Raw genomic sequence first — 25,422 nt, 5'->3', positions numbered from 1 at the left:
TGCACTAGGCAGGGGTAGTTGCCCCGTTCATGCATTAGGCAGGGGTAGTTGCCCCATCCATGCACTAGGCAGGGGCAGTTGCCCCTTCCATGGACTAGGCAGGGGTAGTTGCCCCATTCATGCATTGGGCAGGGGTAGTTGCCCCATTGATGCATTAGGCAGGGGTAGTTGCCCCATCCATGCACTAGGCTGGGGTAGTTGCCCCTTCCATGCACTAGGCAGGGGTAGTTGCCCCATCCATGCACTAGACAGGGGTAGTTGCCCCATTCATGCACTAGGCAGGGGTAGTTGCCCCCACGACAAGAAAAAATAATACATGTTGGGTTGGTAGAATGGAAATATTCGTCCATTCAGAGTGGGACCTGCAGTCAGAGACACCTGTTGGGTTTTATATAGCTATCTGCTTCCTGTTCAGACCTGAGATCCCAGCTTCTGAAGGAGGGAAATTCTCCAACATTGGCTTTGAGGTTCTGAGTTGTTAGTTGTCATTTGCTGAAGTTGAGGTTTAGGTAGGGACTATTCTACATTTTATACAGTTATAATGGCCCAGCTTGGACCAATGTAAGTATGCATCTCCCATTCCTAGCAGATCTCTATGGAAGCTCAATATCACTGTAGTAAGCACTGCTAATATAATGATTACTACTGTTTTTTGGGTACCGTGTCTACCTCTCTTCTTAGTAAACACATGAGGCCATTTGCTCACTCAACATGGGCACCATCCAGAGAACACTTTGCATTTTCTCAATGAATGCAAAGCATTCTGTAATTGAATGAGGTGGAGAGGTGGGGTGCTGTTGGTGAGGTGGGTTGGGGTGGTGTTGTCACAATCTCCACCTCATCCGATCAGAGAACATTTTGCATTCATTGAGAAAATGCTCTTTGAATGGCTCCCTTGCTGAGCTAGTGACCTTGTGTGTTCAATATGCAGCAGGGCAGCCAACCAGCATGGGACCTGGAGACCAGGGCAATCACTGTAGTAGCGGTGCCTCCTACATTGATTTCCATCTTCCACAGGGATCGGCCAGGTATGGGAGATGCATACTTACTTTGGTCCAAGCTGAACCAATGCAACAATGCAAAAATTGTCCATACCTAAACTTCAGCTTTAAAGAGAGCTGTATGATAAGGCAGCCCTCAAAAATTCCACTCGCACCCTCACATTTTGCGAATGGATTTTGAGGGCTGGCGAGAAGGGCTGCCTGGGAGGTGGGGGGGGCGAGCACCGCCGATCACAGAGGGGAAGAGAAGAGACCCGCCACTGGATGATCAGAGCAGGGAATATCACAACTTTCGTTTAAATAGCTGGGTGTTCCCCCGCCGTGCACCGTCACATAAGCCCCTCCTCTTTTTCCAGGACTTTGATAGACAGATCACCTGTATCAAAGTTCCCCGGACAAGGGGAGGGGCTTATGTGATGGCGCACGGCGGGGGAACACACAGCTATTGAAACGAAAGCTGTGATGTTGCCTGCTCTGATCATCTAGTGGCGGCTCTCCTCTCTTCCCCTCCACAGGTAGGCTGCATATGGGACACAGGCTGCATGGTGGGCACAGGCTGCATGGTGGGCACAGGCTGCACATGGTGGGCACAGGCTGCATGGTGGGCACAGGCTGCACATGGTGGGCACAGGCTGCACATGGTGGGCACAGGCTGCACATGGTGGGCACAGGCTGAACATGGGACACAGGCTGCATGGGGGGCACAGGCTGCATGGCGGGCACAGGCTGCACATGGTGGACACAGGCTGCACATGGTGAACACAGGCTGCACATGGAACACAGGCTGCACATGGAACACAGGCTGCACATGGAACACAGGCTGCACATGGAACACAGGCTGCACATGGGACACAGGCTGCACATGGCACACAGGCTGCACATGGCACACAGGCTGCACATGGGACACAGGCTGCACATGGGACACAGGCTGCACATGGCACACAGGCTGCACATGGCACACAGGCTGCATATGGCACACAGGCTGCATATGGCACACAGGCTGCATATGGCACACAGGCTGCATATGGCACACAGGCTGCACATGGTGGACACAGGCTGCACATGGGACACAGGCTGCATGGGGGGCAGAGGCTGCATGGTGGGCAGAGGCTGCATGGTGGGCACAGGCTGCACATGGTGGACACAATCTGCACATGGTGGACACAATCTGCACATGGAACACAGGCTGCACATGGAACACAGGCTGCATATGGCACACAGGCTGCATGATGGGCACAGACTGCACATGGTGGACACAGGCTGCACATGGGAGACAGGCTGCACATGGTGGACACAGGCTGCATATGGCACACAGGCTGCATATGGCGCACAGGCTGCATGGTGGGCACAGACTGCACATGGTGGACACAGGCTGCACATGGGGGACACAGGCTGCACATGGGGGACACAGGCTGCACATGGGGGACACAGGCTGCACATGGTGGACACAGGCTGCACATGGTGGACACAGGCTGCACATGGTGGACACAGGCTGCACATGGTGGACACAGGCTGCACATGGTGGACACAGGCTGCACATGGTGGACACAGGCTGCACATGGTGGACACAGGCTGCACATGGGAAACAGGCTGCACATGGGAAACAGGCTGCACATGGGAAACAGGCTGCACATGGAACACAGGCTGCACATGGAACACAGGCTGCACATGGAACACAGGCTGCACATGGAACACAGGCTGCACATGGAACACAGGCTGCACATGGGACACAGGCTGCACATGGCACACAGGCTGCACATGGCACACAGGCTGCACATGGGACACAGGCTGCACATGGGACACAGGCTGCACATGGCACACAGGCTGCACATGGCACACAGGCTGCACATGGCACACAGGCTGCATATGGCACACAGGCTGCATATGGCACACAGGCTGCATATGGCACACAGGCTGCATATGGCACACAGGCTGCACATGGTGGACACAGGCTGCACATGGGACACAGGCTGCATGGGGGGCACAGGCTGCATGGTGGGCAGAGGCTGCATGGTGGGCAGAGGCTGCATGGTGGGCACAGGCTGCACATGGTGGACACAATCTGCACATGGAACACAGGCTGCACATGGCACACAGGCTGCATGATGGGCACAGACTGCACATGGTGGACACAGGCTGCACATGGGAGACAGGCTGCACATGGTGGACACAGGCTGCATATGGCACACAGGCTGCATATGGCGCACAGGCTGCATGGTGGGCACAGACTGCACATGGTGGACACAGGCTGCACATGGTGGACACAGGCTGCACATGGTGGACACAGGCTGCACATGGTGGACACAGGCTGCACATGGTGGACACAGGCTGCACATGGTGGACACAGGCTGCACATGGTGGACACAGGCTGCACATGGTGGACACAGGCTGCACATGGTGGACACAGGCTGCACATGGTGGACACAGGCTGCACATGGTGGACACAGGCTGCACATGGTGGACACAGGCTGCACATGGTGGACACAGGCTGCACATGGGACACAGGCTGCACATGGGACACAGGCTGCACATGGGACACAGGCTGCACATGGGAAACAGGCTGCACATGGGAAACAGGCTGCACATGGGAAACAGGCTGCACATGGGAAACAGGCTGCACATGGGAAACAGGCTGCACATGGGAAACAGGCTGCACATGGGAAACAGGCTGCACATGGGAAACAGGCTGCACATGGTGGACACAGGCTGCACATGGAACACAGGCTGCACATGGGACACAGGCTGCACATGGAACACAGGCTGCACATGGGAAACAGGCTGCACATGGAACACAGGCTGCACATGGAACACAGGCTGCACATGGGAAACAGGCTGCACATGGGACACAGGCTGCATGGTGGGCACAGGCTGCACATGGGACACAGGCTGCACATGGAACACAGGCTGCACATGGAACACAGGCTGCACATGGAACACAGGCTGCACATGGAACACAGGCTGCACATGGAACACAGGCTGCACATGGAACACAGGCTGCACATGGAACACAGGCTGCACATGGGACACAGGCTGCACATGGCACACAGGCTGCACATGGCACACAGGCTGCACATGGCACACAGGCTGCACATGGGACACAGGCTGCACATGGCACACAGGCTGCACATGGCACACAGGCTGCACATGGCACACAGGCTGCACATGGCACACAGGCTGCATATGGCACACAGGCTGCATATGGCACACAGGCTGCACATGGTGGACACAGGCTGCACATGGGACACAGGCTGCATGGGGGGCACAGGCTGCATGGTGGGCAGAGGCTGCATGGTGGGCAGAGGCTGCATGGTGGGCACAGGCTGCACATGGTGGACACAATCTGCACATGGTGGACACAATCTGCACATGGAACACAGGCTGCACATGGAACACAGGCTGCATATGGCACACAGGCTGCATGATGGGCACAGACTGCACATGGTGGACACAGGCTGCACATGGGAGACAGGCTGCACATGGTGGACACAGGCTGCATATGGCGCACAGGCTGCATGGTGGGCACAGACTGCACATGGTGGACACAGGCTGCACATGGTGGACACAGGCTGCACATGGTGGACACAGGCTGCACATGGTGGACACAGGCTGCACATGGTGGACACAGGCTGCACATGGTGGACACAGGCTGCACATGGTGGACACAGGCTGCACATGGTGGACACAGGCTGCACATGGTGGACACAGGCTGCACATGGTGGACACAGGCTGCACATGGTGGACACAGGCTGCACATGGAACACAGGCTGCACATGGGAAACAGGCTGCACATGGGACACAGGCTGCACATGGGACACAGGCTGCACATGGGAAACAGGCTGCACATGGGAAACAGGCTGCACATGGGAAACAGGCTGCACATGGGAAATAGGCTGCACATGGGAAACAGGCTGCACATGGGAAACAGGCTGCACATGGGAAACAGGCTGCACATGGGAAACAGGCTGCACATGGGAAACAGGCTGCACATGGGAAACAGGCTGCACATGGGAAACAGGCTGCACATGGTGGACACAGGCTGCACATGGAACACAGGCTGCACATGGGACACAGGCTGCACATGGAACACAGGCTGCACATGGGAAACAGGCTGCACATGGAACACAGGCTGCACATGGAACACAGGCTGCACATGGGAAACAGGCTGCACATGGGACACAGGCTGCATGGTGGGCACAGGCTGCACATGGGACACAGGCTGCACATGGGACACAGGCTGCACATGGGACACAGGCTGCACATGGGACACAGGCTGCACATGGGACACAGGCTGCATGGTGGGCACAGGCTGCATTGGACACAGGCTGCATGTTGGGCACAGGCTGCATTGGCGGGCACAGGCAAGCTGCATTGATGGGCATGGATAAAGTTGTTATTATTTTTATAACATAATTGCATAAAGCATTAAAGTGTCATTTCGTGAGATAATTTATGAGGGCGGGTTTAGGGGCAGAGCAGGGTAGGGGTTGGGCGGGGCAACTGGTGACAAGTAACCCTTGAGGCCTGAAAAGCTAGTAGCTCAGGACTTGAAATTTTGAGCCCTGTGATAAGGAATATGTGTGAAGAAAAGAGGCAAAGTGAGGACCAACTGCAAACATTCAATGCAATGCTTTCTGCAGTTAAATATTGTTTTGGAAGGTAGAGGTGTCAGGCTTGATCTGCCACGGCATTTCAATGGAACTTACAGTATGTCGAGACTATGGCTTGGTCAGTATTGAATAGGGATTTGTTTTTTCTTTGAGCCAGCCTGTTGTTAAATAAATCCCATGCTTTCGATTATTATCAATGTGCATGACAACAAGTGCTCAACATCTTCCAAGTATTATTTAATGAGCAGAAGCCCTGATGTTCTACTGTAGAACTTCTTTCCAACCAGAGATTTCATGGGATGCCAGTCTTTGTCACCATGCAGATGCCAAGGGCACAAAGCAACTCCACACTATTAGGCTCCCTCCACAAAGCTTTACAGTTGGGATGAGGCTTTGGTGTTGGTAAGCAGTGTTTTCTTTAACCAATTGACCTGTGGAAGATTTACCCTCCCTTCCTGACCAGGCCCTTTTTTTTTTTTTGCGATACAGCACTGTTACTTTGACAATTGAGCAGTCATGAGACACTGTACCCAAACAAAATGTATGTCCATTTATAGAGTTTTGTTGTGGCGGTATTTGATCACCTCTGCGTTTTTTTTTTTTTTTTCGCGCTATAAACAAAAAATCTTTTTTGAAAAAAAATTTGAAAAAATAAAAACCCCAATATTTTTTACTTTCTGCTATAAAACATCCAATAAAAGAATTAAAAAATTCAAATGTCTTCATAAATTGAGGCCAATATGTATTCTGCTACATATTTTTGGTAAAAAATCCCAATAAGCGTATATTGATTGGTTTGGGCAAATGTTATAACGTCTACAAACTATGGGATATATACTGGAATTTTTATTTATTTTAATTTTTTTGTACTAGTAATGGCGGCAATCAGCGAATTATAGCAGGACTGCGATAGTGCGGCAGAAAATCTGACACTATCTGACACTTTGTGGGGAACCAGTGACACTAATACAGTGATCAGTGCTAAAAATCTGCACTGTCACTGTACTAATAAGCTGGGAAGTGGTTAAACATCTAGGGCGATCCAAGGGTTAAATGTGTGCCTAGCCAATGTTTTGGTGTATACTGTGTGCTGTTTTTACTAAGGGATGTGGTGGATTTTATTCCCTGCTTTGGGAAACAAAATCTACCACATCCCTGCTAACAGAACAGAGCTCTGCCTTGTTTTCATAGGCAGAGCTCTGTTCTGTATGTCTCCTCGCCGATTAGCAGGGCCTGTGGACATCTATTGGCTGGCACCTGCCGATCGGGTTGTGCTGTGTCTAATCACAGTACATCTGCGCACACACCCTCTACCTGGAAGTGTTGGGTCACATACTATTAGGTATGTGATCTGCCACAGGAGAGCCACTCAGCCACCGTACTCATACATGAGGTGGTCAGCAAGTGGTTAAATAAAGCTGTGGAGCATCTAAATGGTCTGCAAAGAATCTAAATAGACATCATTTGGAGAGTAGACTTCTGTGAACAGATGTTATAAGATGTTGAAAGCAAAAAGCTGCGCTTAGGCCACTAAGTTAGGTGTGCTGCCTCCCTTAGAAGAGCTTCCTGAAAGGATTCTCTGTGAACTAGTATATCTATAAACAAGGGTTGTGGCGCTTCCTATGGGGTACTGAATGGGAGGGGTGTTAATAATGTACACGGGTGGTTCCCTCAATGAGCCCCAATAAGGTACCTGGTAGCTACAGGAGCAAACTTTGTTACCGTAAGAGTATTTATGTCTATAACTAGACATACACACATACATCCATATACACCTGCATATATCAACAAAAATAATATTCCTGAAGATAGTTCATTCAGGCCTAATTAGAAGGGGTGTGGGCTGGTTCATTCAGACCTAATTAAAAGGGTTGTGGGCTGGAGCCCCTGTGACTGTGATACGTATACCACCACTAGGTAGTCATGTGTGTGTAACCTTATAAGTGCTCTTCTGCCAAAATATCCAAACACTCTGCTAACCGTGCAAAGTGAACAAACATAAGTGAGCATACATAGAAAATGTTACCCAAATATAGTAATCAAATAAACATAATGTGATCAAATGAAGTGCATGTTACCCAGATAAATATCAAATAAACATAATGTGATCAAATTAAGTGCAAAGGAAACCAATAGTTTTTTCAGTGATAATAGTCCATAAGATACAGAACTTGTTCAAATCCAGTATTCCAAACAATTTCGTGACTTAGGTGCTCTCGGGTAATTCCTGTGACTTTAGTGCTCCCCCTTCAGATCCCCACTCACCAAATACAACAACCCCGTAGAGGGGCAACCAGCATAAGATGTCTCTTTCACAGTCTCTTCTCCACGTTGATCTGGCGGGCTTTACAGGATGGTTTACGTTGGTTATCCCAATAGATTCCCGGATCCGGGTATATAGGTAGCTTTCTAATAGGTAGAATGTTCACAATGGCTCCCTCATGGAAAGGAAAAGATAGGAAGCTTCCATGGTGTAGTATGTAAAAAGCTTTATTCAAAAACCTCCATCAACAATCAGCGGAGTATATTAGGCAAAATAAAATCCATAAAAAATATATAAAAAATATATATATATTTTTAAGCTATCTCAGACCGAAGCCTGAGGGCAGACCCGTAGCGAGGTTTAAAGCGTGTACCGCCGGTAATAGCTGTATACGCTCTGCTTGTGTTGAGTTCGTGTCCGGAAGCGGTATGCGCTCCACCTGCGTTTCAGCTAGGGTCCGTAACCGGAAGTGACGTAGCGTGCGTGGCGTCGTTGTACGCGTTTCGTCATAGACGTCTTCAGCAACGATGCCAGCACGCCGCGCACTACGTCCATTTAAGGAGCCGTCAGTTTCGATCCGCCCCTTAATTTCTACCCCATCCAATCCTATCATACCAAGGCGAGGTGACACTCCACCTAGGCTGGAGGGTCAGCAGGGATGGTCGTACGCCATTTCGTATTGCAAAACCCGGCTAATGGGTTAGAATCTGCCCTCCTGTGTGATTAAATAATACCAAATGGTTAGGAAGTGGGCATAAGGATAAATATACCGTAAACTAAAACTAGGATTTAAAAGTAAAATTGAAAATTAGGATTTAAAATTAAAATTAAAATTAAATTAAGATTAGGTATGTAGATATATACCCAGACCGTTGTGGGACAGTAAATATAGAAAAATCATGAGGCTTATTATGAGCCAAGTTTGTGAAGGAAGGAACCTATCCATAAATTTGCTCTCAGACACTAGAGAGCTGGGAAGGGAAAAAAAAGGGATGTTGTTACAAGTCCAGACCCCCAGTATTAGTTATAGTAAAAGTATACATAGGTTCCTGTATTCCACATATTTGGGGGTATTGGCTTTTAAGGTCAGAGGATTTTCTAGAAGGAGATTTGGGGTCACCCCCCTATTCTATGTGTAAGTGGCTAAGAAGCTATACCTTATATCCATAAGGGGAAGGGACGGTAGATGTTCACAGATATAAGTGATGTACCCCTATCTTTCACGGATTAGCCAGGAAACAGTTTAAATCGATATCCAGGTTGAGGCCCCTCGGAGCAAGGGACCTCAGCCTGTATATCCATGCGGTTTCGTTTTGTGATATAAGTGTGGTTTTGTTGCCCCCTCGCCAGTGATCCCTCACACAGTCAATCCCATAGAAGATCATCCCTGTGGGGTCCCGGTTATGTACTGTGTCGAAGTGGCGGGAAAGATGGTGTTTTGGGAACCCTTTTTTGATGTTTTTTATGTGTTCCCGTATTCTCACATATAGGGGTCGGGTGGTTCTGCCCACATATTGCATTTGGCACGGGCACTCGATGATATAGGTCACGTGTGTGCTCTGACAGGTGATGAGTTCCCTAATCTGGTATTGTTTGTGATCTGATCTTGATTTAAAAATTTCCCTTTTCCGAGGTTGTTTCCTGGTAACCCTACATGGTAGGCATTTTTGGCACCTGTAAAACCCTTTCATGTCTGGAAAAATCCGAGTCGTTTTGGGGGGGTTAATAACATTATGTACTAAAAGGTGTCGTAGATTAGGCGCCTTTCGGTATACTACCTTTGGTTTGTTAGGTAATATACCAGCTAGCAAAACTAGACCGCAAGAATCTACTGATGAAACCCAAAAGGAAGAAAAACAATGCAGAATTGACGTTCATTACAGGTTTCAACTCTCAATATAAAGATTTTGAGCAGATCCTGAAGAAGTACTGGCCTATCTTAAAGGAGGATAGAACATTAGCTGGTATATTACCTAACAAACCAAAGGTAGTATACCGAAAGGCGCCTAATCTACGACACCTTTTAGTACATAATGTTATTAACCCCCCCAAAACGACTCGGATTTTTCCAGACATGAAAGGGTTTTACAGGTGCCAAAAATGCCTACCATGTAGGGTTACCAGGAAACAACCTCGGAAAAGGGAAATTTTTAAATCAAGATCAGATCACAAACAATACCAGATTAGGGAACTCATCACCTGTCAGAGCACACACGTGACCTATATCATCGAGTGCCCGTGCCAAATGCAATATGTGGGCAGAACCACCCGACCCCTATATGTGAGAATACGGGAACACATAAAAAACATCAAAAAAGGGTTCCCAAAACACCATCTTTCCCGCCACTTCGACACAGTACATAACCGGGACCCCACAGGGATGATCTTCTATGGGATTGACTGTGTGAGGGATCACTGGCGAGGGGGCAACAAAACCACACTTATATCACAAAACGAAACCGCATGGATATACAGGCTGAGGTCCCTTGCTCCGAGGGGCCTCAACCTGGATATCGATTTAAACTGTTTCCTGGCTAATCCGTGAAAGATAGGGGTACATCACTTATATCTGTGAACATCTACCGTCCCTTCCCCTTATGGATATAAGGTATAGCTTCTTAGCCACTTACACATAGAATAGGGGGGTGACCCCAAATCTCCTTCTAGAAAATCCTCTGACCTTAAAAGCCAATACCCCCAAATATGTGGAATACAGGAACCTATGTATACTTTTACTATAACTAATACTGGGGGTCTGGACTTGTAACAACATCCCTTTTTTTCCCTTCCCAGCTCTCTAGTGTCTGAGAGCAAATTTATGGATAGGTTCCTTCCTTCACAAACTTGGCTCATAATAAGCCTCATGATTTTTCTATATTTACTGTCCCACAACGGTCTGGGTATATATCTACATACCTAATCTTAATTTAATATTAATTTTAATTTTAATTTTAAATCCTAATTTTCAATTTTACTTTTAAATCCTAGTTTTAGTTTACGGTATATTTATCCTTATGCCCACTTCCTAACCATTTGGTATTATTTAATCACACAGGAGGGCAGATTCTAACCCATTAGCCGGGTTTTGCAATACGAAATGGCGTACGACCATCCCTGCTGACACTCCAGCCTAGGTGGAGTGTCACCTCGCCTTGGTATGATAGGATTGGATGGGGTAGAAATTAAGGGGCGGATCGAAACTGACGGCTCCTTAAATGGACGTAGTGCGCGGCGTGCTGGCATCGTTGCTGAAGACGTCTATGACGAAACGCGTACAACGACGCCACGCACGCTACGTCACTTCCGGTTACGGACCCTAGCTGAAACGCAGGTGGAGCGCATACCGCTTCCGGACACGAACTCAACACAAGCAGAGCGTATACAGCTATTACCGGCGGTACACGCTTTAAACCTCGCTACGGGTCTGCCCTCAGGCTTCGGTCTGAGATAGCTTAAAAATATATATATTTTTTATATATTTTTTATGGATTTTATTTTGCCTAATATACTCCGCTGATTGTTGATGGAGGTTTTTGAATAAAGCTTTTTACATACTACACCATGGAAGCTTCCTATCTTTTCCTTTCCATGAGGGAGCCATTGTGAACATTCTACCTATTAGAAAGCTACCTATATACCCGGATCCGGGAATCTATTGGGATAACCAACGTAAACCATCCTGTAAAGCCCGCCAGATCAACGTGGAGAAGAGACTGTGAAAGAGACATCTTATGCTGGTTGCCCCTCTACGGGGTTGTTGTATTTGGTGAGTGGGGATCTGAAGGGGGAGCACTAAAGTCACAGGAATTACCCGAGAGCACCTAAGTCACGAAATTGTTTGGAATACTGGATTTGAACAAGTTCTGTATCTTATGGACTATTATCACTGAAAAAACTATTGGTTTCCTTTGCACTTAATTTGATCACATTATGTTTATTTGATATTTATCTGGGTAACATGCACTTCATTTGATCACATTATGTTTATTTGATTACTATATTTGGGTAACATTTTCTATGTATGCTCACTTATGTTTGTTCACTTTGCACGGTTAGCAGAGTGTTTGGATATTTTGGCAGAAGAGCACTTATAAGGTTACACACACATGACTACCTAGTGGTGGTATACGTATCACAGTCACAGGGGCTCCAGCCCACAACCCTTTTAATTAGGTCTGAATGAACCAGCCCACACCCCTTCTAATTAGGCCTGAATGAACTATCTTCAGGAATATTATTTTTGTTGATATATGCAGGTGTATATGGATGTATGTGTGTATGTCTAGTTATAGACATAAATACTCTTACGGTAACAAAGTTTGCTCCTGTAGCTACCAGGTACCTTATTGGGGCTCATTGAGGGAACCACCCGTGTACATTATTAACACCCCTCCCATTCAGTACCCCATAGGAAGCGCCACAACCCTTGTTTATAGATATACTAGATGTTATAAGATGCCCGTATATCATTAGCTGTCTCCTTAGGGTTCTTCATCTTCTTGAGGACTGTATTGGGTATCGATGGGCGTCTGAAACTTTAGAAGTCATGGTGTAGGCCTCATTTGGAGAGTAGACTTCTGTGAACAGATGTTATAAGATGCCCGTATATCATTAGCTGTCTCCTTAGGGTTCTTCATCTTCTTGAGGACTGTATTGGGTACCGATGGGCGTCTGAAACTTTAGAAGTCATGGTGTAGGCCTTTTTCTAGTCTTGTGAACTTAAACAAGTTTGATTCAAAATTGGATGTTGCCTGTCCAAACTAGAGTGGTGAGCTCAACATCATTTCTATTCACATTAAAGCTAAACTCCAGCCTTCCCTTCAGTCTTGCACAGCTGTACAGGCTCCTCTCCTGTACTAAAATGGCTTACTCTGATTTCACTGCACACTGTCACCTTTTCACAATGTGATTTGGAAGCTGCAACAAGACAGACAGAGGCTGCCTCATTTCCTAGCTGGAGAACATCCAGCATCCTCTGGTCCTTTCCTCTCCAGTCTTACTGCCCCTGGCCCGTCCCTTTCATTCACTGAGTTTCAGTTCTTTCAATCATGGAGGCTCAACTATAAGTGTGGGCATAACCTAGGGTGGTCCGCATGCAGATGTAACCTGCCTAGGAACACCCACTCCTCCAAAATGACATCCAACCATCAAGGCAATACTTTCTTCCAAGAGCCAGCTCACTGCTTGCATCAGGGCTGAGTGTTCCTGAAAGGAGTACTGGTGCGGAGAGCTGTAAGGGTTAATAAAGAATCCTGCCAGCTCTCCTCCAGCCATGATCTAGATCAAGGAACCCCTAGCAACCTTTCGAGAAACCTTATGCCGCGTACACACGAGCGGACTTTACGGCAGACTCTGCCCGGCGGACGGGATTTCGTCGGACAATTCGATCGTGTGTGGGCTCCAGCAGACTTTGTTTTCTCAAAAGTTGGACGGACTTAGATTTGAAACATGTTTCAAATCTATCCGACGGACTCGAGTCCGGTCGAAAAGTCCACTCGTCTGTATGCTAGTTCGACGGACAAAAAGCCACGCTAGGGCAGCTATTGGCTACTGGCTATGGACTTCCTTATTTTAGTCCGGTCGTACGTCATCACGTACGAATTCGACGGACTTTGGTTGATTGTGTGTAGGCAAGTCCATTCATTCAGAAAGTCCGTCGTAAAGTCCATTGAAAAGTCCGCCAGGCAAAGTCTGCCGTAAAGTCCGCTCGTGTGTACGCAGCATTAGGGTTCTACAGAATCTTGGTTGAGAATGGCTGGGTTAGAATATGAAATGTAGGACAGCTAATGAGTGCACCGTCAAGAGAAGCAGACAAAAAGGCTTTGAGGTTATGAGTTAAAAAGAAAAGAAGAGACTCATAAATAAGCAGGACAGATGTTGTGAAAGAACAAAGGAGTAGAAAAGACAGTTTGCAGAGGTATGTGGAGCGCCATAAACATGTATTGGTGTGGAGAACTGTCTGAGGTCCATGTTCTCTAACGCACATGGCTTCAAGATGGTGGAGCCCAGCAGCATTTATGCAGCTTTTATCCAAAGTAGAGCACTTTAGGAGAGGCACTTGCCAAGTTTAAAGGCACACCAGAAAAAGGAAAGCACCTCTAAGTGCAGCAAAGACTAGCTTTATTAAAGCCCTCAAATAGGCCATTCACATAAGATAAAAGTATTCAGGCTCATGCATATGACCACTGTGTGCTGTAGACAACTCCCTACTGCCAGGTCCACGCTGTGTAATCCGGATGGCAACTCATATGGGAATCAATGGCATCTTCACTTCTGGAACCACTGTGGAACACACCGGAAGCAGAGGTGACATTGCGGGGCGTGGCAACAAGTTTCGGAGCATACAATTTATGTGAGAGTCACCGTGAGACCATAGCACCCAGTGGAACCACAAATTATATAAAAATACATCAAATACACACAGAAAGAACTTAGAATCCTAACTATTACTACCTTAATACCTTAACAAAAGGTTGGATGAAACTATTGGATGATACAAAGTATCGGAGATCATGGCTAATGTCAATACAACATACTCAAGTATTAATTAGCAAAATATATTTACAGAAGGGAAACCTTTAGCAGACTTTTCTAGTAGATACCAACCCCTCCCTATCCCTGTCATATCTTAATACCAAGAAAGAAAGGACTTCCTCTGTAGCAGAGATACATTGGCTATACAGGAAATTACAATTCCTGGCACCTTATCAACGATTATTCGCCTGATAGCAATAACTTCCTTTCTAGCACACCTAACTGGCGTTTCTAGAGAAGTTTTCCTGTTTATTGAAAGCGTTATTTAAGGTTCTTCCACAATATCTGCCACTCTCCAACTCAAGCCAAAGTAGCCTTTCCAAGTAGGCCATTTAACCGCTTCCTGACCGCCTTACGCAGATATACTGCGACAGAAGGGCACGCACAGGCAGATTAACGTACCTGTACGTTGCCCTTTATGAGGCGGCTCGCGGGCGCTCATGCCCGCCGGGAGCTCCGTGACCGTGGGTCCCGCAGTCTCCCTGTGAGGAAGAACGGGGAGATGCTAATGTAAACAAGCATCTCCTCGTTCTGCCTAGTGACACTGTCACTAATCTCTGCTCCCTGTGATCAGGAAAGGCGATCAGTGACGTGTCACACACAGCCCCTCCCCCAACAGTTAGAAACACTCCCTAGGACACACTTGACCCCTACAGCGCCACCTAGTGGTTAACCCCTTCACTGCCAGTGACATTTTTACAGTAATCAATGCAATGTTTTAGCATTGATCGCTGTATTAATGCCAATGGTCCCAAAAATGTGTCAAAATTGTCCGATGTGTCCGCCATAATGTCGCAGTCACGGTAAAAATCGCTGATCGCCGCCATTACTAGTAAAAAAAAAAAAAATATCAATAAACATGCCATAAAACTATCTCCTATTTTTTAGATGCTATAACTTTTGCACAAACCAATCAATAAACGCTTTTTGCGTTTTTGTTTTTTTTTACCAAAAAATTGTAGACGAATACGTATCGGCCTAAACTGAGGAAAAAAAACATTTTTAAATATTTTTGGGGGATATTTATTATAGCAAAAAGTAAAAAATAATGCGTTTTTTTAAAAATTGTCGCTATTTTTTTGTTTATAGCGCAAAAAATAAAAACCCCAGAGGTGATCAAATACCACCAAAAGAAAGCTCTATTTGTGGGAAAAAAAGGACGCCAATTTTGTTTGGGTGCAACGTCGCATGGCCGTGCAATTGTCAGTTAAAGCGACGCAGTGCCGAATCGCAAAAAGTGCTCTGGTCAGGAAGGGGGTAAATTCTTCCGGGGCTGAAGTGGTTAAATATGTTAACTAATCCAACTGCTTTCCCAGTGGCAAGAGATTCATAAAAAGAAATCTGTATTTTATACCCATGAATAATGACAGATACATAGTATATGTATGTACAGAACACAAATAAAGTGTTGTGCTTCTCAGTAGGCCCATATTGGACCTCAACAAAATTTTGTTGTGAAGATATTTAGGACAGCAAGTAACAGAAACTCCAACCTGAAAGGTTTGGAGCATTTGACTCAAGAATACCTGACGCCAATGAACTTGTTTTGGAAAATGCTACTGCTTAGAGCAGTTATCATTAAATGGCGGACCACGGTCAGGATCCGGACTGAGTCACTGTCCAGTCCGAACCGCTGGAGCTGCCGGAGTTAGCTTTTCCTATTAACAAGTTGGTGATTGGTTGCCCTGCCTTCTAGCAACCAATCACCTTCTGGCTAACTTGAAAAGTTATCTCTGCCAGCTCCTGCCCCCCCCCCCTCCCCCCAGTGCTGTGCTGCCTCCCACCTGCCATCCAGAGTTGTGTGGAAGTCTCTGTATCTTCTTAACCCTTTGCTCTCTGTGTCCCGGGGGGGGGGGGGCAGTTTGGAAGTAGACCAGCTTGGGGTCCAGCTTGTTTTTAGCTTTTAGTAGAATGTGGAGTACCTGGAAAGGAGACTTAGGGGTTTACTAAAGGCAAATCCACTGTGCACTATAAGTGCACTGCAAGTACACTTGGAAGTGCAGTTGCTGTAGACCTTAGGGGAAGATCTGAAATGATGGGGAAGCTCTGATGATTTCTATCATCCAATCATGTGCAAGCATGTCCCCTTCAGATCTACAGCGACTGAACTTCCAAGTGCACTTGCAGTGCACTTGTAGTGCACAGTGGATTTGCCTTTAGTAAATAAACCCCTTAGTGTTCTGCTTTTAATACATGGTGAGATGTTGTATGCATTGTGGCAATACCAGAGAAGACAGGGGGCAGGGGACATAGCTGTGAAGGGGGGGTAGTGTAATTTGAAAGGGTGCAGAGAGGCAGAGGATGTGAGTAGGGAGAGGTGATGTAAAGAGGGGGGGTAGAGGCCATGGCTGTGGGGGGATTTGAATGGGGAGAAGAGGAGGTGACTGTGGGGGGGGGGGTTGTAAAGGAGGAGTAGAGGAAATAGCTGTTGGGGGTTGTGAAGGGTTGTATAGGAATGGCTGTGGCGGGATGGTGTAAAGTGGGGTAGAGAACATGACTGGGGGGGGTGTAAAGGGGGATAGAGGACATAGCTGTGGGGGGGGTTGTAAAGGGTGATAGAGAACATGACTGGGGGAATGTAAAGGGGGATAGAGGACATAGCTGTGGGGGGGGGGGGGGTGTAAAGGGTGGTAGAGAACATGACTGGGGGGATGTAAAGGGGGATAGAGGACATAGCTTTGGGGGGGTGTAAAGTGGGGTAGAGAACATGACTGGGGGGATGTAAAGGGGGATATAGGACATAGCTTTGGGGGGGGGGTGTAAAGTGGGGTAGAGAACATGACTGGGGGGATGTAAAGGGGGATAGAGGACATAGCTTTGGGGGGGTGTAAAATGGGGTAGAGAACATGACTGGGGGGGTTGTAAAGGGGGATAGAGGACATAGCTTTGGGGGGGGTGTAAAGTGGGGTAGAGAACATGACTGGGGGGATGTAAAGGGGGATATAGGACATAGCTGAGGGGGGGGGTTGTAAAGGGTGGTAGAGAACATGGCTGGGGGATGTAAACGGGGATATAGGACATAACTGTGGTGGGGGTAGAGGAAATGGCTGTGGGGGGTGTTGAGGGGGATGTAAAGGGGGGTGGAGGACATGTCTGTGGTGGGGGGGTGTGAGTGAAGGGGGATAGAGAACATGGCTGTGGGGGGGATGTGAAGGGGGGCAGAGAATACGGCTGTGAATGTAGGGGGGTGATGTGAAGGGGGGTTCAGAACACTCTGGACTTCGGCAAAATGGCAGGAACAATGCTGGAGGCACACAATATTTTTGGTAACATAATTATTGATGTGGAATGTATGTTCCTTGCTAAAGAACATTATTTTTTATTAAGTTGTTATGGGTAAAGTTCCACTTTAAGTATATATATACATATTAATAGATTCAAGCATACTAGCAAGTATATATATATATCACACATATCCTATTTTGAAAAACATTGCTGAAGTTCATCAAATTGTCTGTTGGAATGAATTCAATCTAGTACTTGTAAGAAAGTGAGGCTATTATATTATATTCCATTACATTTGTAGTAATACCCTGTTTGTCTGTTTTCTAGTGGCTGCTGTAGGAAAAAGAGGTAAGTGAACATTATTTTTTAGCCTGAAGAAGAGGGCAGCATGCCTCAAAAGCTGGCATTATAATATGTTTAATTAGCCAATAAATCATATCACCCTAAAGCCAAACTTCTACCTTTGTTAAAAAAAATATATATATATATATATATATTATTGAATGCAGGATTGTCAGTTCTATTTTATAATCATGGTTTTCACGTAAATCTAGTACAAATCAAATTGTATTTTTATTCTTTATGACCTGCAACTCTTTATTTATGTTAAAGATAAACTGTAATGGTTTTGGGTCCATTGTAAATTTGTACATTTTTACACTGATGTTATATATATTAATTTTATTTACTTTTTTTTTTTTTTTAATAACGACATGTGCCTCACAGAGCATTATGATTCTTCTAAAGGGAGAGCACAAGTGGTTTACCTTCAGACTGTCTCTTTCTAATTAATTAAATTAATTAAATTCACACAGACTTACACTATATTGTCAGAAGTATTGGGGCGCCTGCCTTTACATGCACATGAACTTTAATGGCATCCCAGTCTTAGTCCGTAGGGTTCAATATTGAGTTGGCCCACCCTTTGCAGCTATAAGAGCCTCAACTCTTCTGGGAAGGTTGTCCACAAGGTTTAGGAGTGTGTCTATGGGAATGTTTCTATAAGCGCATTTGTGGGGTCAGACGCTGATGTTGGACAAGAAACGCCTGGCCTGCAGTCTCCACTCTAATTCATCCCAAAGCTGTTCTATGGGGTTGAGGTCAGGACTCTGTGCAGGCCAGTCAAGTTCCTCTACCCCAAACTCGCTCAACCATGTCTTAATGGACCTTGCTTTGTGCACTGGTCCAAATAATTTGGTGGGGGGGATTATGGTGTAGGGCTGTTTTTCAGGGTTTTGGCTTGGCTCCTTAGTTCCAGTGAAGGGAACTCTTAAGGCGTCAGCATACCAAGACATTTTGGACAATTTTATGCTCCATCCTGTTTCAACAAGCAAGGTCCATAAAGACATGGATGAGCGAGTTTGGTGTGGAGGAACTTGACTGGCCTGTACAGAGTCCTGACCTCAACCCGATAGAACACCTTTGGGATGAATTCGTGCGGAGACTGCGAGCCAGGCCTTCTCGTCCACATCAATGCCTGACCTCACGAATGCGCTTCTGGAAGAATTGGCAAACATTCCCATAGACACACTCCTAAACCTCGTGGACAGCCTTCCCAGAAGAGTTAAAGAAAATAGAGGGCCAACTCAATGTTTAACCCTACGGACTAAGACTGCGATGCCATTAAAGTTCATGTGCGTGTAAGGGCAGCCGTCACAATACTTTTGACAATATAGTGTATGTGGACATCTGTCTGATTATCTATCTTACTGAAAGATTAGCTGTATTGTAATCTAGAAGGAAGCCAAGTGCCTGGTGGGGCTGTCTAATACTATTTAAAAACTGTTGGTGATATATTGGGATTATCTTCACTGGCCTGTAAAAACTGGAAAAATTGGCTGGGGAGGAGGAAGGTTGGCATTTACTCCATGGGCTAGTACCAATAAGCCACATTGAGCTGCTGGGATCTACAGTTATCAACATCAAATAGCGACCTACTCGCCATTCAGACCTGCGATCCAGCAACGACTTCCTTTGTGGCTCTGATATGCCATGTGACCGAGTGGCAAGAGTCGCAAAGGAAGCTCAGGGTAGAAGCTGTCAAAAGGTGTCACAATAAACCATGTACAGTATCTCACAAAAGTGAGTACACCCCACAAAAGTGAGTACACCCCTCACATTTTTGAAAATATTTTATTCTATCTTTTCATGTGACAACACTGAAGAAATGACACTTTGCTACAGTGTAAAGTAGTGAGTGTACAGCTTGTATAACAATGTAAATTTGCTGTCCCCTCAAAATAACTCAACACACAGCCATTAATGTCTAAACCACTGGCAACAAAAGTGAGTACACCCCTAAGTGAAAATGTCCAAATTGGGCCCATTAGTAAGTTTCCCTCCCCGGTGTCATGTGATTAGTTAGTGTTACAAGGTCTCAGGTGTGAATGGGGAGCAGGTGTGTTAAATTTGGTGTTATCGCTCTCACTCTCTCATACTGGTCACTGGAAGTTAAACATGGCACCTCATGGCAAAGAACTCTCTGAGGATCTGAAAAAAAGAATTGTTGCTCTATATAAAGATGGCCTAGGCTATAAGAAGCTTGCCAAGACCCTGAAACTGAGCTGTAGCACGGTGGCCAAGACCATGCAGCAGTTTAACAGGACAGGTTCCACTCAGAACAGGCCTCTCCATGGTGGACCAAAGAAGTTGAGTGCACATGCTCAGCGTCATATCCAGAGGTTGTCCTTGGGAAATAGACGTATGAGTGCTGCCAGCATTGCTGCAGAGGTTGAAGGAGTGGGGGGTCATCCTGTCAGTGCTCAGACCATACGCTACACACTGCATTAATTTGGTCTTCATGGTTGTCATCCCAGAAAGAAGACCCTTCTAAAGATGATGCACAAGAAAGCCCGCAAACATTTTGCTGAAGACAAGCAGACTAAGGACATTGATTACTGGAACCATGTCCTGTGGTCTGATGAGACCAAGATAAACTTATTTAGTTCAGATGCTGCCAAGTGTGTGTGGCGTCAACCAGGTGAGGAGTACAAAGACAAGTGTGTCTTGCCTACAGTCAAGCATGGTGGTGGGAGTGTCATGGTCTGGGGCTGCATGAGTGCTTCCGGCACTGGGGAGCTACAGTTCATTGAGGGAACCATGAATGCCAACATGTACTGTGACATACTGAAGCAGAGCATGATCTCCTCCCTTCGGAGACTGGGCCGTAGGGCAGTATTCCAACACAACGACCCCAAACACACCTCCAAGACGACCACTGCCTTGCTACAGAAGCTGAGGGTAAAGGTAATGGACTGGTCAAGCATGTCTCCAAACCTAAACCCTATTGAGCATCTGTGGGGCATCCTCAAATGGAAGGTGGAGGAGCGCAAGGTCTCTAACATACACCAGCTCCGTGATGTTGTCATGGAGAAGTGGAAGAGGACTCCAGTGGCAACCTGTTAAGCTCTGGTGAACTCCATGCACAAGAGGGTTAAGGCAGTGCTGGAAAATAATGGTGGCCACACAAAATATTGACACTTTGGGCCCAATTTGGACATTTTCACTTAGGGGTGTCCTCACTTTTGTTGCCAGCGGTTTAGACATTAATGGCTGTGTGTTGAGTTTTTTTGAGGGGACAGCAAATTGACACTGTTATACAAACTGTACACTCACTACTTTACATTGTAGCAAAGTGTCATTTCTTCAGTGTTGTCACATGAAAAGATAGAATAAAATATTTACAAAAATGTGAGGGGTGTACTCACTTTTGTGAGATACCGTATATTAGAAAAAGCAACCTTTCACCATGCCCGCCAATCACTGCAATACCATAGCAAACTTTGGTGGTGCGGCTTCTTTAGGCAACAGAAATCTGTACCTACCATGAAACAGCTAATTGGTGATATTTGCCCCCAGGCCAAGAGGTCCAAGCCCTCCTTTCCTGCAGAGTTGTGCGAGATTTTTACCTGTTTTCACGAAAGTGACATGACAGATCACCTGCCATGACAGCATTAAGATGCCTCTGGTCAATAAATAGGACAATTTCTACTATTCCATAGGGCAGACTCTTCAGGGTTGCCCATGCACGTCAGTCTATATAACAGAGTAGGCTCTCCAAATGGCACTTTCAAACTCTCAAACTATTTTTTTTTTTTTTTTACTATTGGTCCTAACTACACCTGTATTTTGACCACACTCATGCATACAGAACATTTTCATTGGATAGGTTGCTCATGAATGCCCCCTTATGGACTCTGGCATCTGTTTGAAAGGCTATTTATGTAATAAATTATGGACACACATAGTTCTTTAGTATGTGTTCCATATGTACCCAAGGTAGTAGTTACTACTACGGCATTACTGTGGCTCAGCCACCTATTTCTTACTACCCTCCCTCCCAGTCGTCCATGTTGATGATCCCTAAAAACCTTGTGGGCTTGCAGGTTTCTTTGCACTCTGCAGTGTTATCAGCTTTGCCCTGGTTACCTCTGGTGAACTAAAAAACACCCCACTATGTTACCAGCAATAGGGTAGGGGAAGATAAGTTGTAGTCCTCCCCCAGTTCACTGTCTTAGGGTGACAACACTACCCCTCCAAAGATACAGAACAAGGAGGGAGAGTTGTCAGCCTAGGACAGTGGGTGGGTTTCTAGCAGGATCCCCTAGTGAAAAGAAAGTGAAAATCAACCATTTCTAAGGACTGGTAAGCTGCAATATATTACATTTGTGTTCTTGGGTTTAGATACACTTTAATCCATCTCTAATTCCAAGTTACTTATCCACAGTTTGGATACTGGGGGGGAACAGGAAACACAAAGTTCAGGAGCGGTCAGGAAGAATGCCCCTCACAATTGTTGGTCATTGGAATGAATGCCCCTTACATCGGTGATCAGTGAGAAAAATGCTCCTTACATTGGTGATCAGTGGGAAGAATGCCCCGTACATTGGTGGTCAGTGGGAAGAATACTCCTTAGATTGGTGGTTAGTGGGAAGAATGTTCTTTATGTTGAGGGTCAGAGGGAAGAATGCTCCTTACATTGGTGGTCAGTAGGAAAAATGGTCCCTAGATTGGTGGAAAGTGGGAGGAATGCCCCTTACATTGGTGGTAAGTGGGACGAATGCCCCTTACATTGGTGGTCAGTGGGAAGAATGTTCCTTACATTGAGGATCAGAGGTAAGAATGTCCCTTAAATTGGTGGTCAGTGGGAAAAATTGTCCTTACATTGGTGGTCAGATGGAAGAATACCCCTGAAATTGGTAATCAGTGGGAAGAATACCCCTTACATTTTTGGTCAGTGGAAAATAATGCCCCTTACATTGGTCCTATAAATAAAAGGCTATGTGGCTAAAGCAGCTGGTCAGGAGATTATTAATGGAACTAAGGAGCGCAGCTCGAAAACAACAGAAAAACTACAGAAAGGCAACAGCAAATACAGTGCCCTGAAAAAGTATTTATACCTGTTAAAGTTTTCCACATTTTGGCATGTTACAACCAAAAAAACGTAAATGTATTTTATTGGGATTTTATGTGATAGACCAACACAAAGTGGCACATAATTGTGAAGTGGAAGGAAAATTATAAATGGTTTTTGAATTTTTTTACAAATAAATATAATATCTGAAAATTGTGGCGTGCATTTGTATTCAGCCCCCCGGAGTCAATACTTTGTTGAACCACTTTTCACTGCAATCACAGCTGCAAGTCTTTTTGGGGATGTCTCTACCAGCTTTGCACATCTAGAGAGTGACATGTTTGCCAATTCTTCTTTGCAAAATAGCTCAAACTCTGTCAGATTGGATGGAGAGCGTCTGTGAACAGCAATGTTTAAGTCTAGCCACAGTTTCTATATTGGATTTAGGTCTGGACTTTGACTGGGCCATTATAACACATAAATATACTTTGATCTAAACCATTCCATTGTAGCTCTGGCTGTATGTTTAGGGTCGTTGTCCTGATGGATGGTAAACCTCTGCCCCAGTCTCAAGTCTTTTGCAGACTCTAACAGGTTTTCTTCTAAGATTGTCCTGTATTTGGCTCCATCCATCTTCCCATCAACTCTGATCAACTTCCATGTCCCTACTGAAGAAAAGCATCCCCACAACATGATGCTATCATTACCATGTTTCACGGTGGGGATGGTGTGTTCAGGGTAATGTGCAGTGTTAGCTTTCCGCCACACATAGCGTTTTGCTTTTAGGGAAAAAAAGTAAAATTTTTTGTCTCATCTGTCCAGAGCACCATCTTCCACATGTTTGCTGTGTTCCCCACATGGCTTCTCACAAACTGCAAACGGGACTTCTTATGGCTTTCTTTTAACAATGGCTTTCTTCTTGCCACTCTTCCATAAAGGGCAGATTTGTGGAGAGCACGACTAATAGTTGTCCTGTGGCCATACTCTTTCCATTTTCGGATGGTGTTCAAAGCTTGGGATATTTTTTTATAACCTAACCCTGCTTTAAACTTCTCCACAACTTTATCCCTGACCCGTCTGGTGTGTTCCTTGGCCTTTATGATGCTGTTTGTTCACTAAGGCCCCTTGGACATTGGCGCCTCTGTCTTGCGGATTCCGCTTGCTCAGCGAGGGATCATTCTGCTGATCCCTACTAAGCAGGCGGATAACAGGTTCTGTCCACTCTGTTGTGCAGAGTGGACATGAACACAGTCCCGCTCTCCTCTATTGGAAACTCGGGTGGAAAGGGGCCGCCTGTCTGTTTTCATCTGATCTAATCCGCCAGATGGATGGAAAATAGGACCACCATTCGTCTGGATTTTGCTAGCATTGTCGAATTGGATGGCAGCGGGTGTCATTGGACATGTGTCCGCTGACATCCGGCGTTCCATAGAGCAGACTGCAAGGTCTGATCACGTCCGTCTGGAAAAATGACAGGCGGACCTGATCGGAAAGCCTGTGTGAAAGGACCCTTAGGTTCTCTAACAAACCTCTGAGGGCTTCACAGAACAGCTGTATTTATACTGAGATTAAATTACACACAAGTGGACTTTATTTACTAATTAGGTGACTTCTGAAGGCGATTGGTTCCACTAGATTTTAGTTAGGGGTATCAGAGTAAAGGGGCGGAATACAAATACACGCCACACTTTTTAGATATTTATTTGTAAAAAAAAATTAAAAACCATTTATCATTTTCCTTCCACTTCACAATTATGTGCCACTTTGTGTTGGTCTATCACAAAAAATCCCAATAAAATACATTTACATTTTTGGTTGTAACATGACAAAATGTGGACAGTTTCAAGGGTTATGAATACTTTTGCAAGGCACTGTATATCCAGGGAATGACTAGGCTGGGGGGGGGGGGGGTATCTGCTTCCAAAACAGTAAAAAACTGCATGTTGGGCTGGTGATCCTCTCCCATTCAGACATTACTCTGGAACCTGCAGTCAGGGACAGCCTCCTGAGTGGTATATTGCTTTCTGCTCCGTATTCAGACCCTGCCATGAAAGGGCCATTTGGTTGCGCTGGCCTCCCTGGTCAAATGTTTCCAGATCTCTACTGATTATATCTGCTTAAAAATATTGTACTGAAATGTCGTCTCGATAAATGACCCATCTTATGTGCTATTTTGTAGGATCTGCAGCAAGGCCTGTGTTGAAATTCAGTCCAAACTATAGTACGATCTTCCAAGGAGAGAAAATTAAAATGACCTGTGATTCCCAGCCTAAGGAGACGGAATATGCCTGGTTCTTTAACAATGCAAGGATTGAAGGGAATAAAGGGAATATATATGAAATTATAAATGCTAAAGTCACGCAGAGCGGAAATTACCAGTGTCAGACCCCAGATGGAAGCAAAAGTGAGATGGTCACACTGAATGTGACTCAAGGTGAG

General features: G+C 46.0%; 1 protein-coding gene across 1 annotated transcript in view; it reads left to right on the top strand.

The window, feature by feature from the left end:
- The window catches only part of LOC141117055 (Fc receptor-like protein 5), a 49,788-nt gene that overhangs the window by 5,381 nt on the left and 18,985 nt on the right, over window positions 1-25,422 (top strand). The window contains exons 2-3 of the mRNA XM_073609654.1: window positions 17,958-17,978; window positions 25,163-25,417. Coding sequence (XP_073465755.1) covers window positions 17,958-17,978; window positions 25,163-25,417 — 276 coding nt within the window. The remainder of the gene's footprint in view (window positions 1-17,957; window positions 17,979-25,162; window positions 25,418-25,422) is intronic.

The sequence above is a fragment of the Aquarana catesbeiana genome, linkage group LG13 (genome assembly GCF_042186555.1).
Source record: "Aquarana catesbeiana isolate 2022-GZ linkage group LG13, ASM4218655v1, whole genome shotgun sequence".
NCBI classification, from domain to species: domain Eukaryota; kingdom Metazoa; phylum Chordata; class Amphibia; order Anura; family Ranidae; genus Aquarana; species Aquarana catesbeiana.
This window is presented reverse-complemented; position numbering and strand designations above follow the sequence as displayed.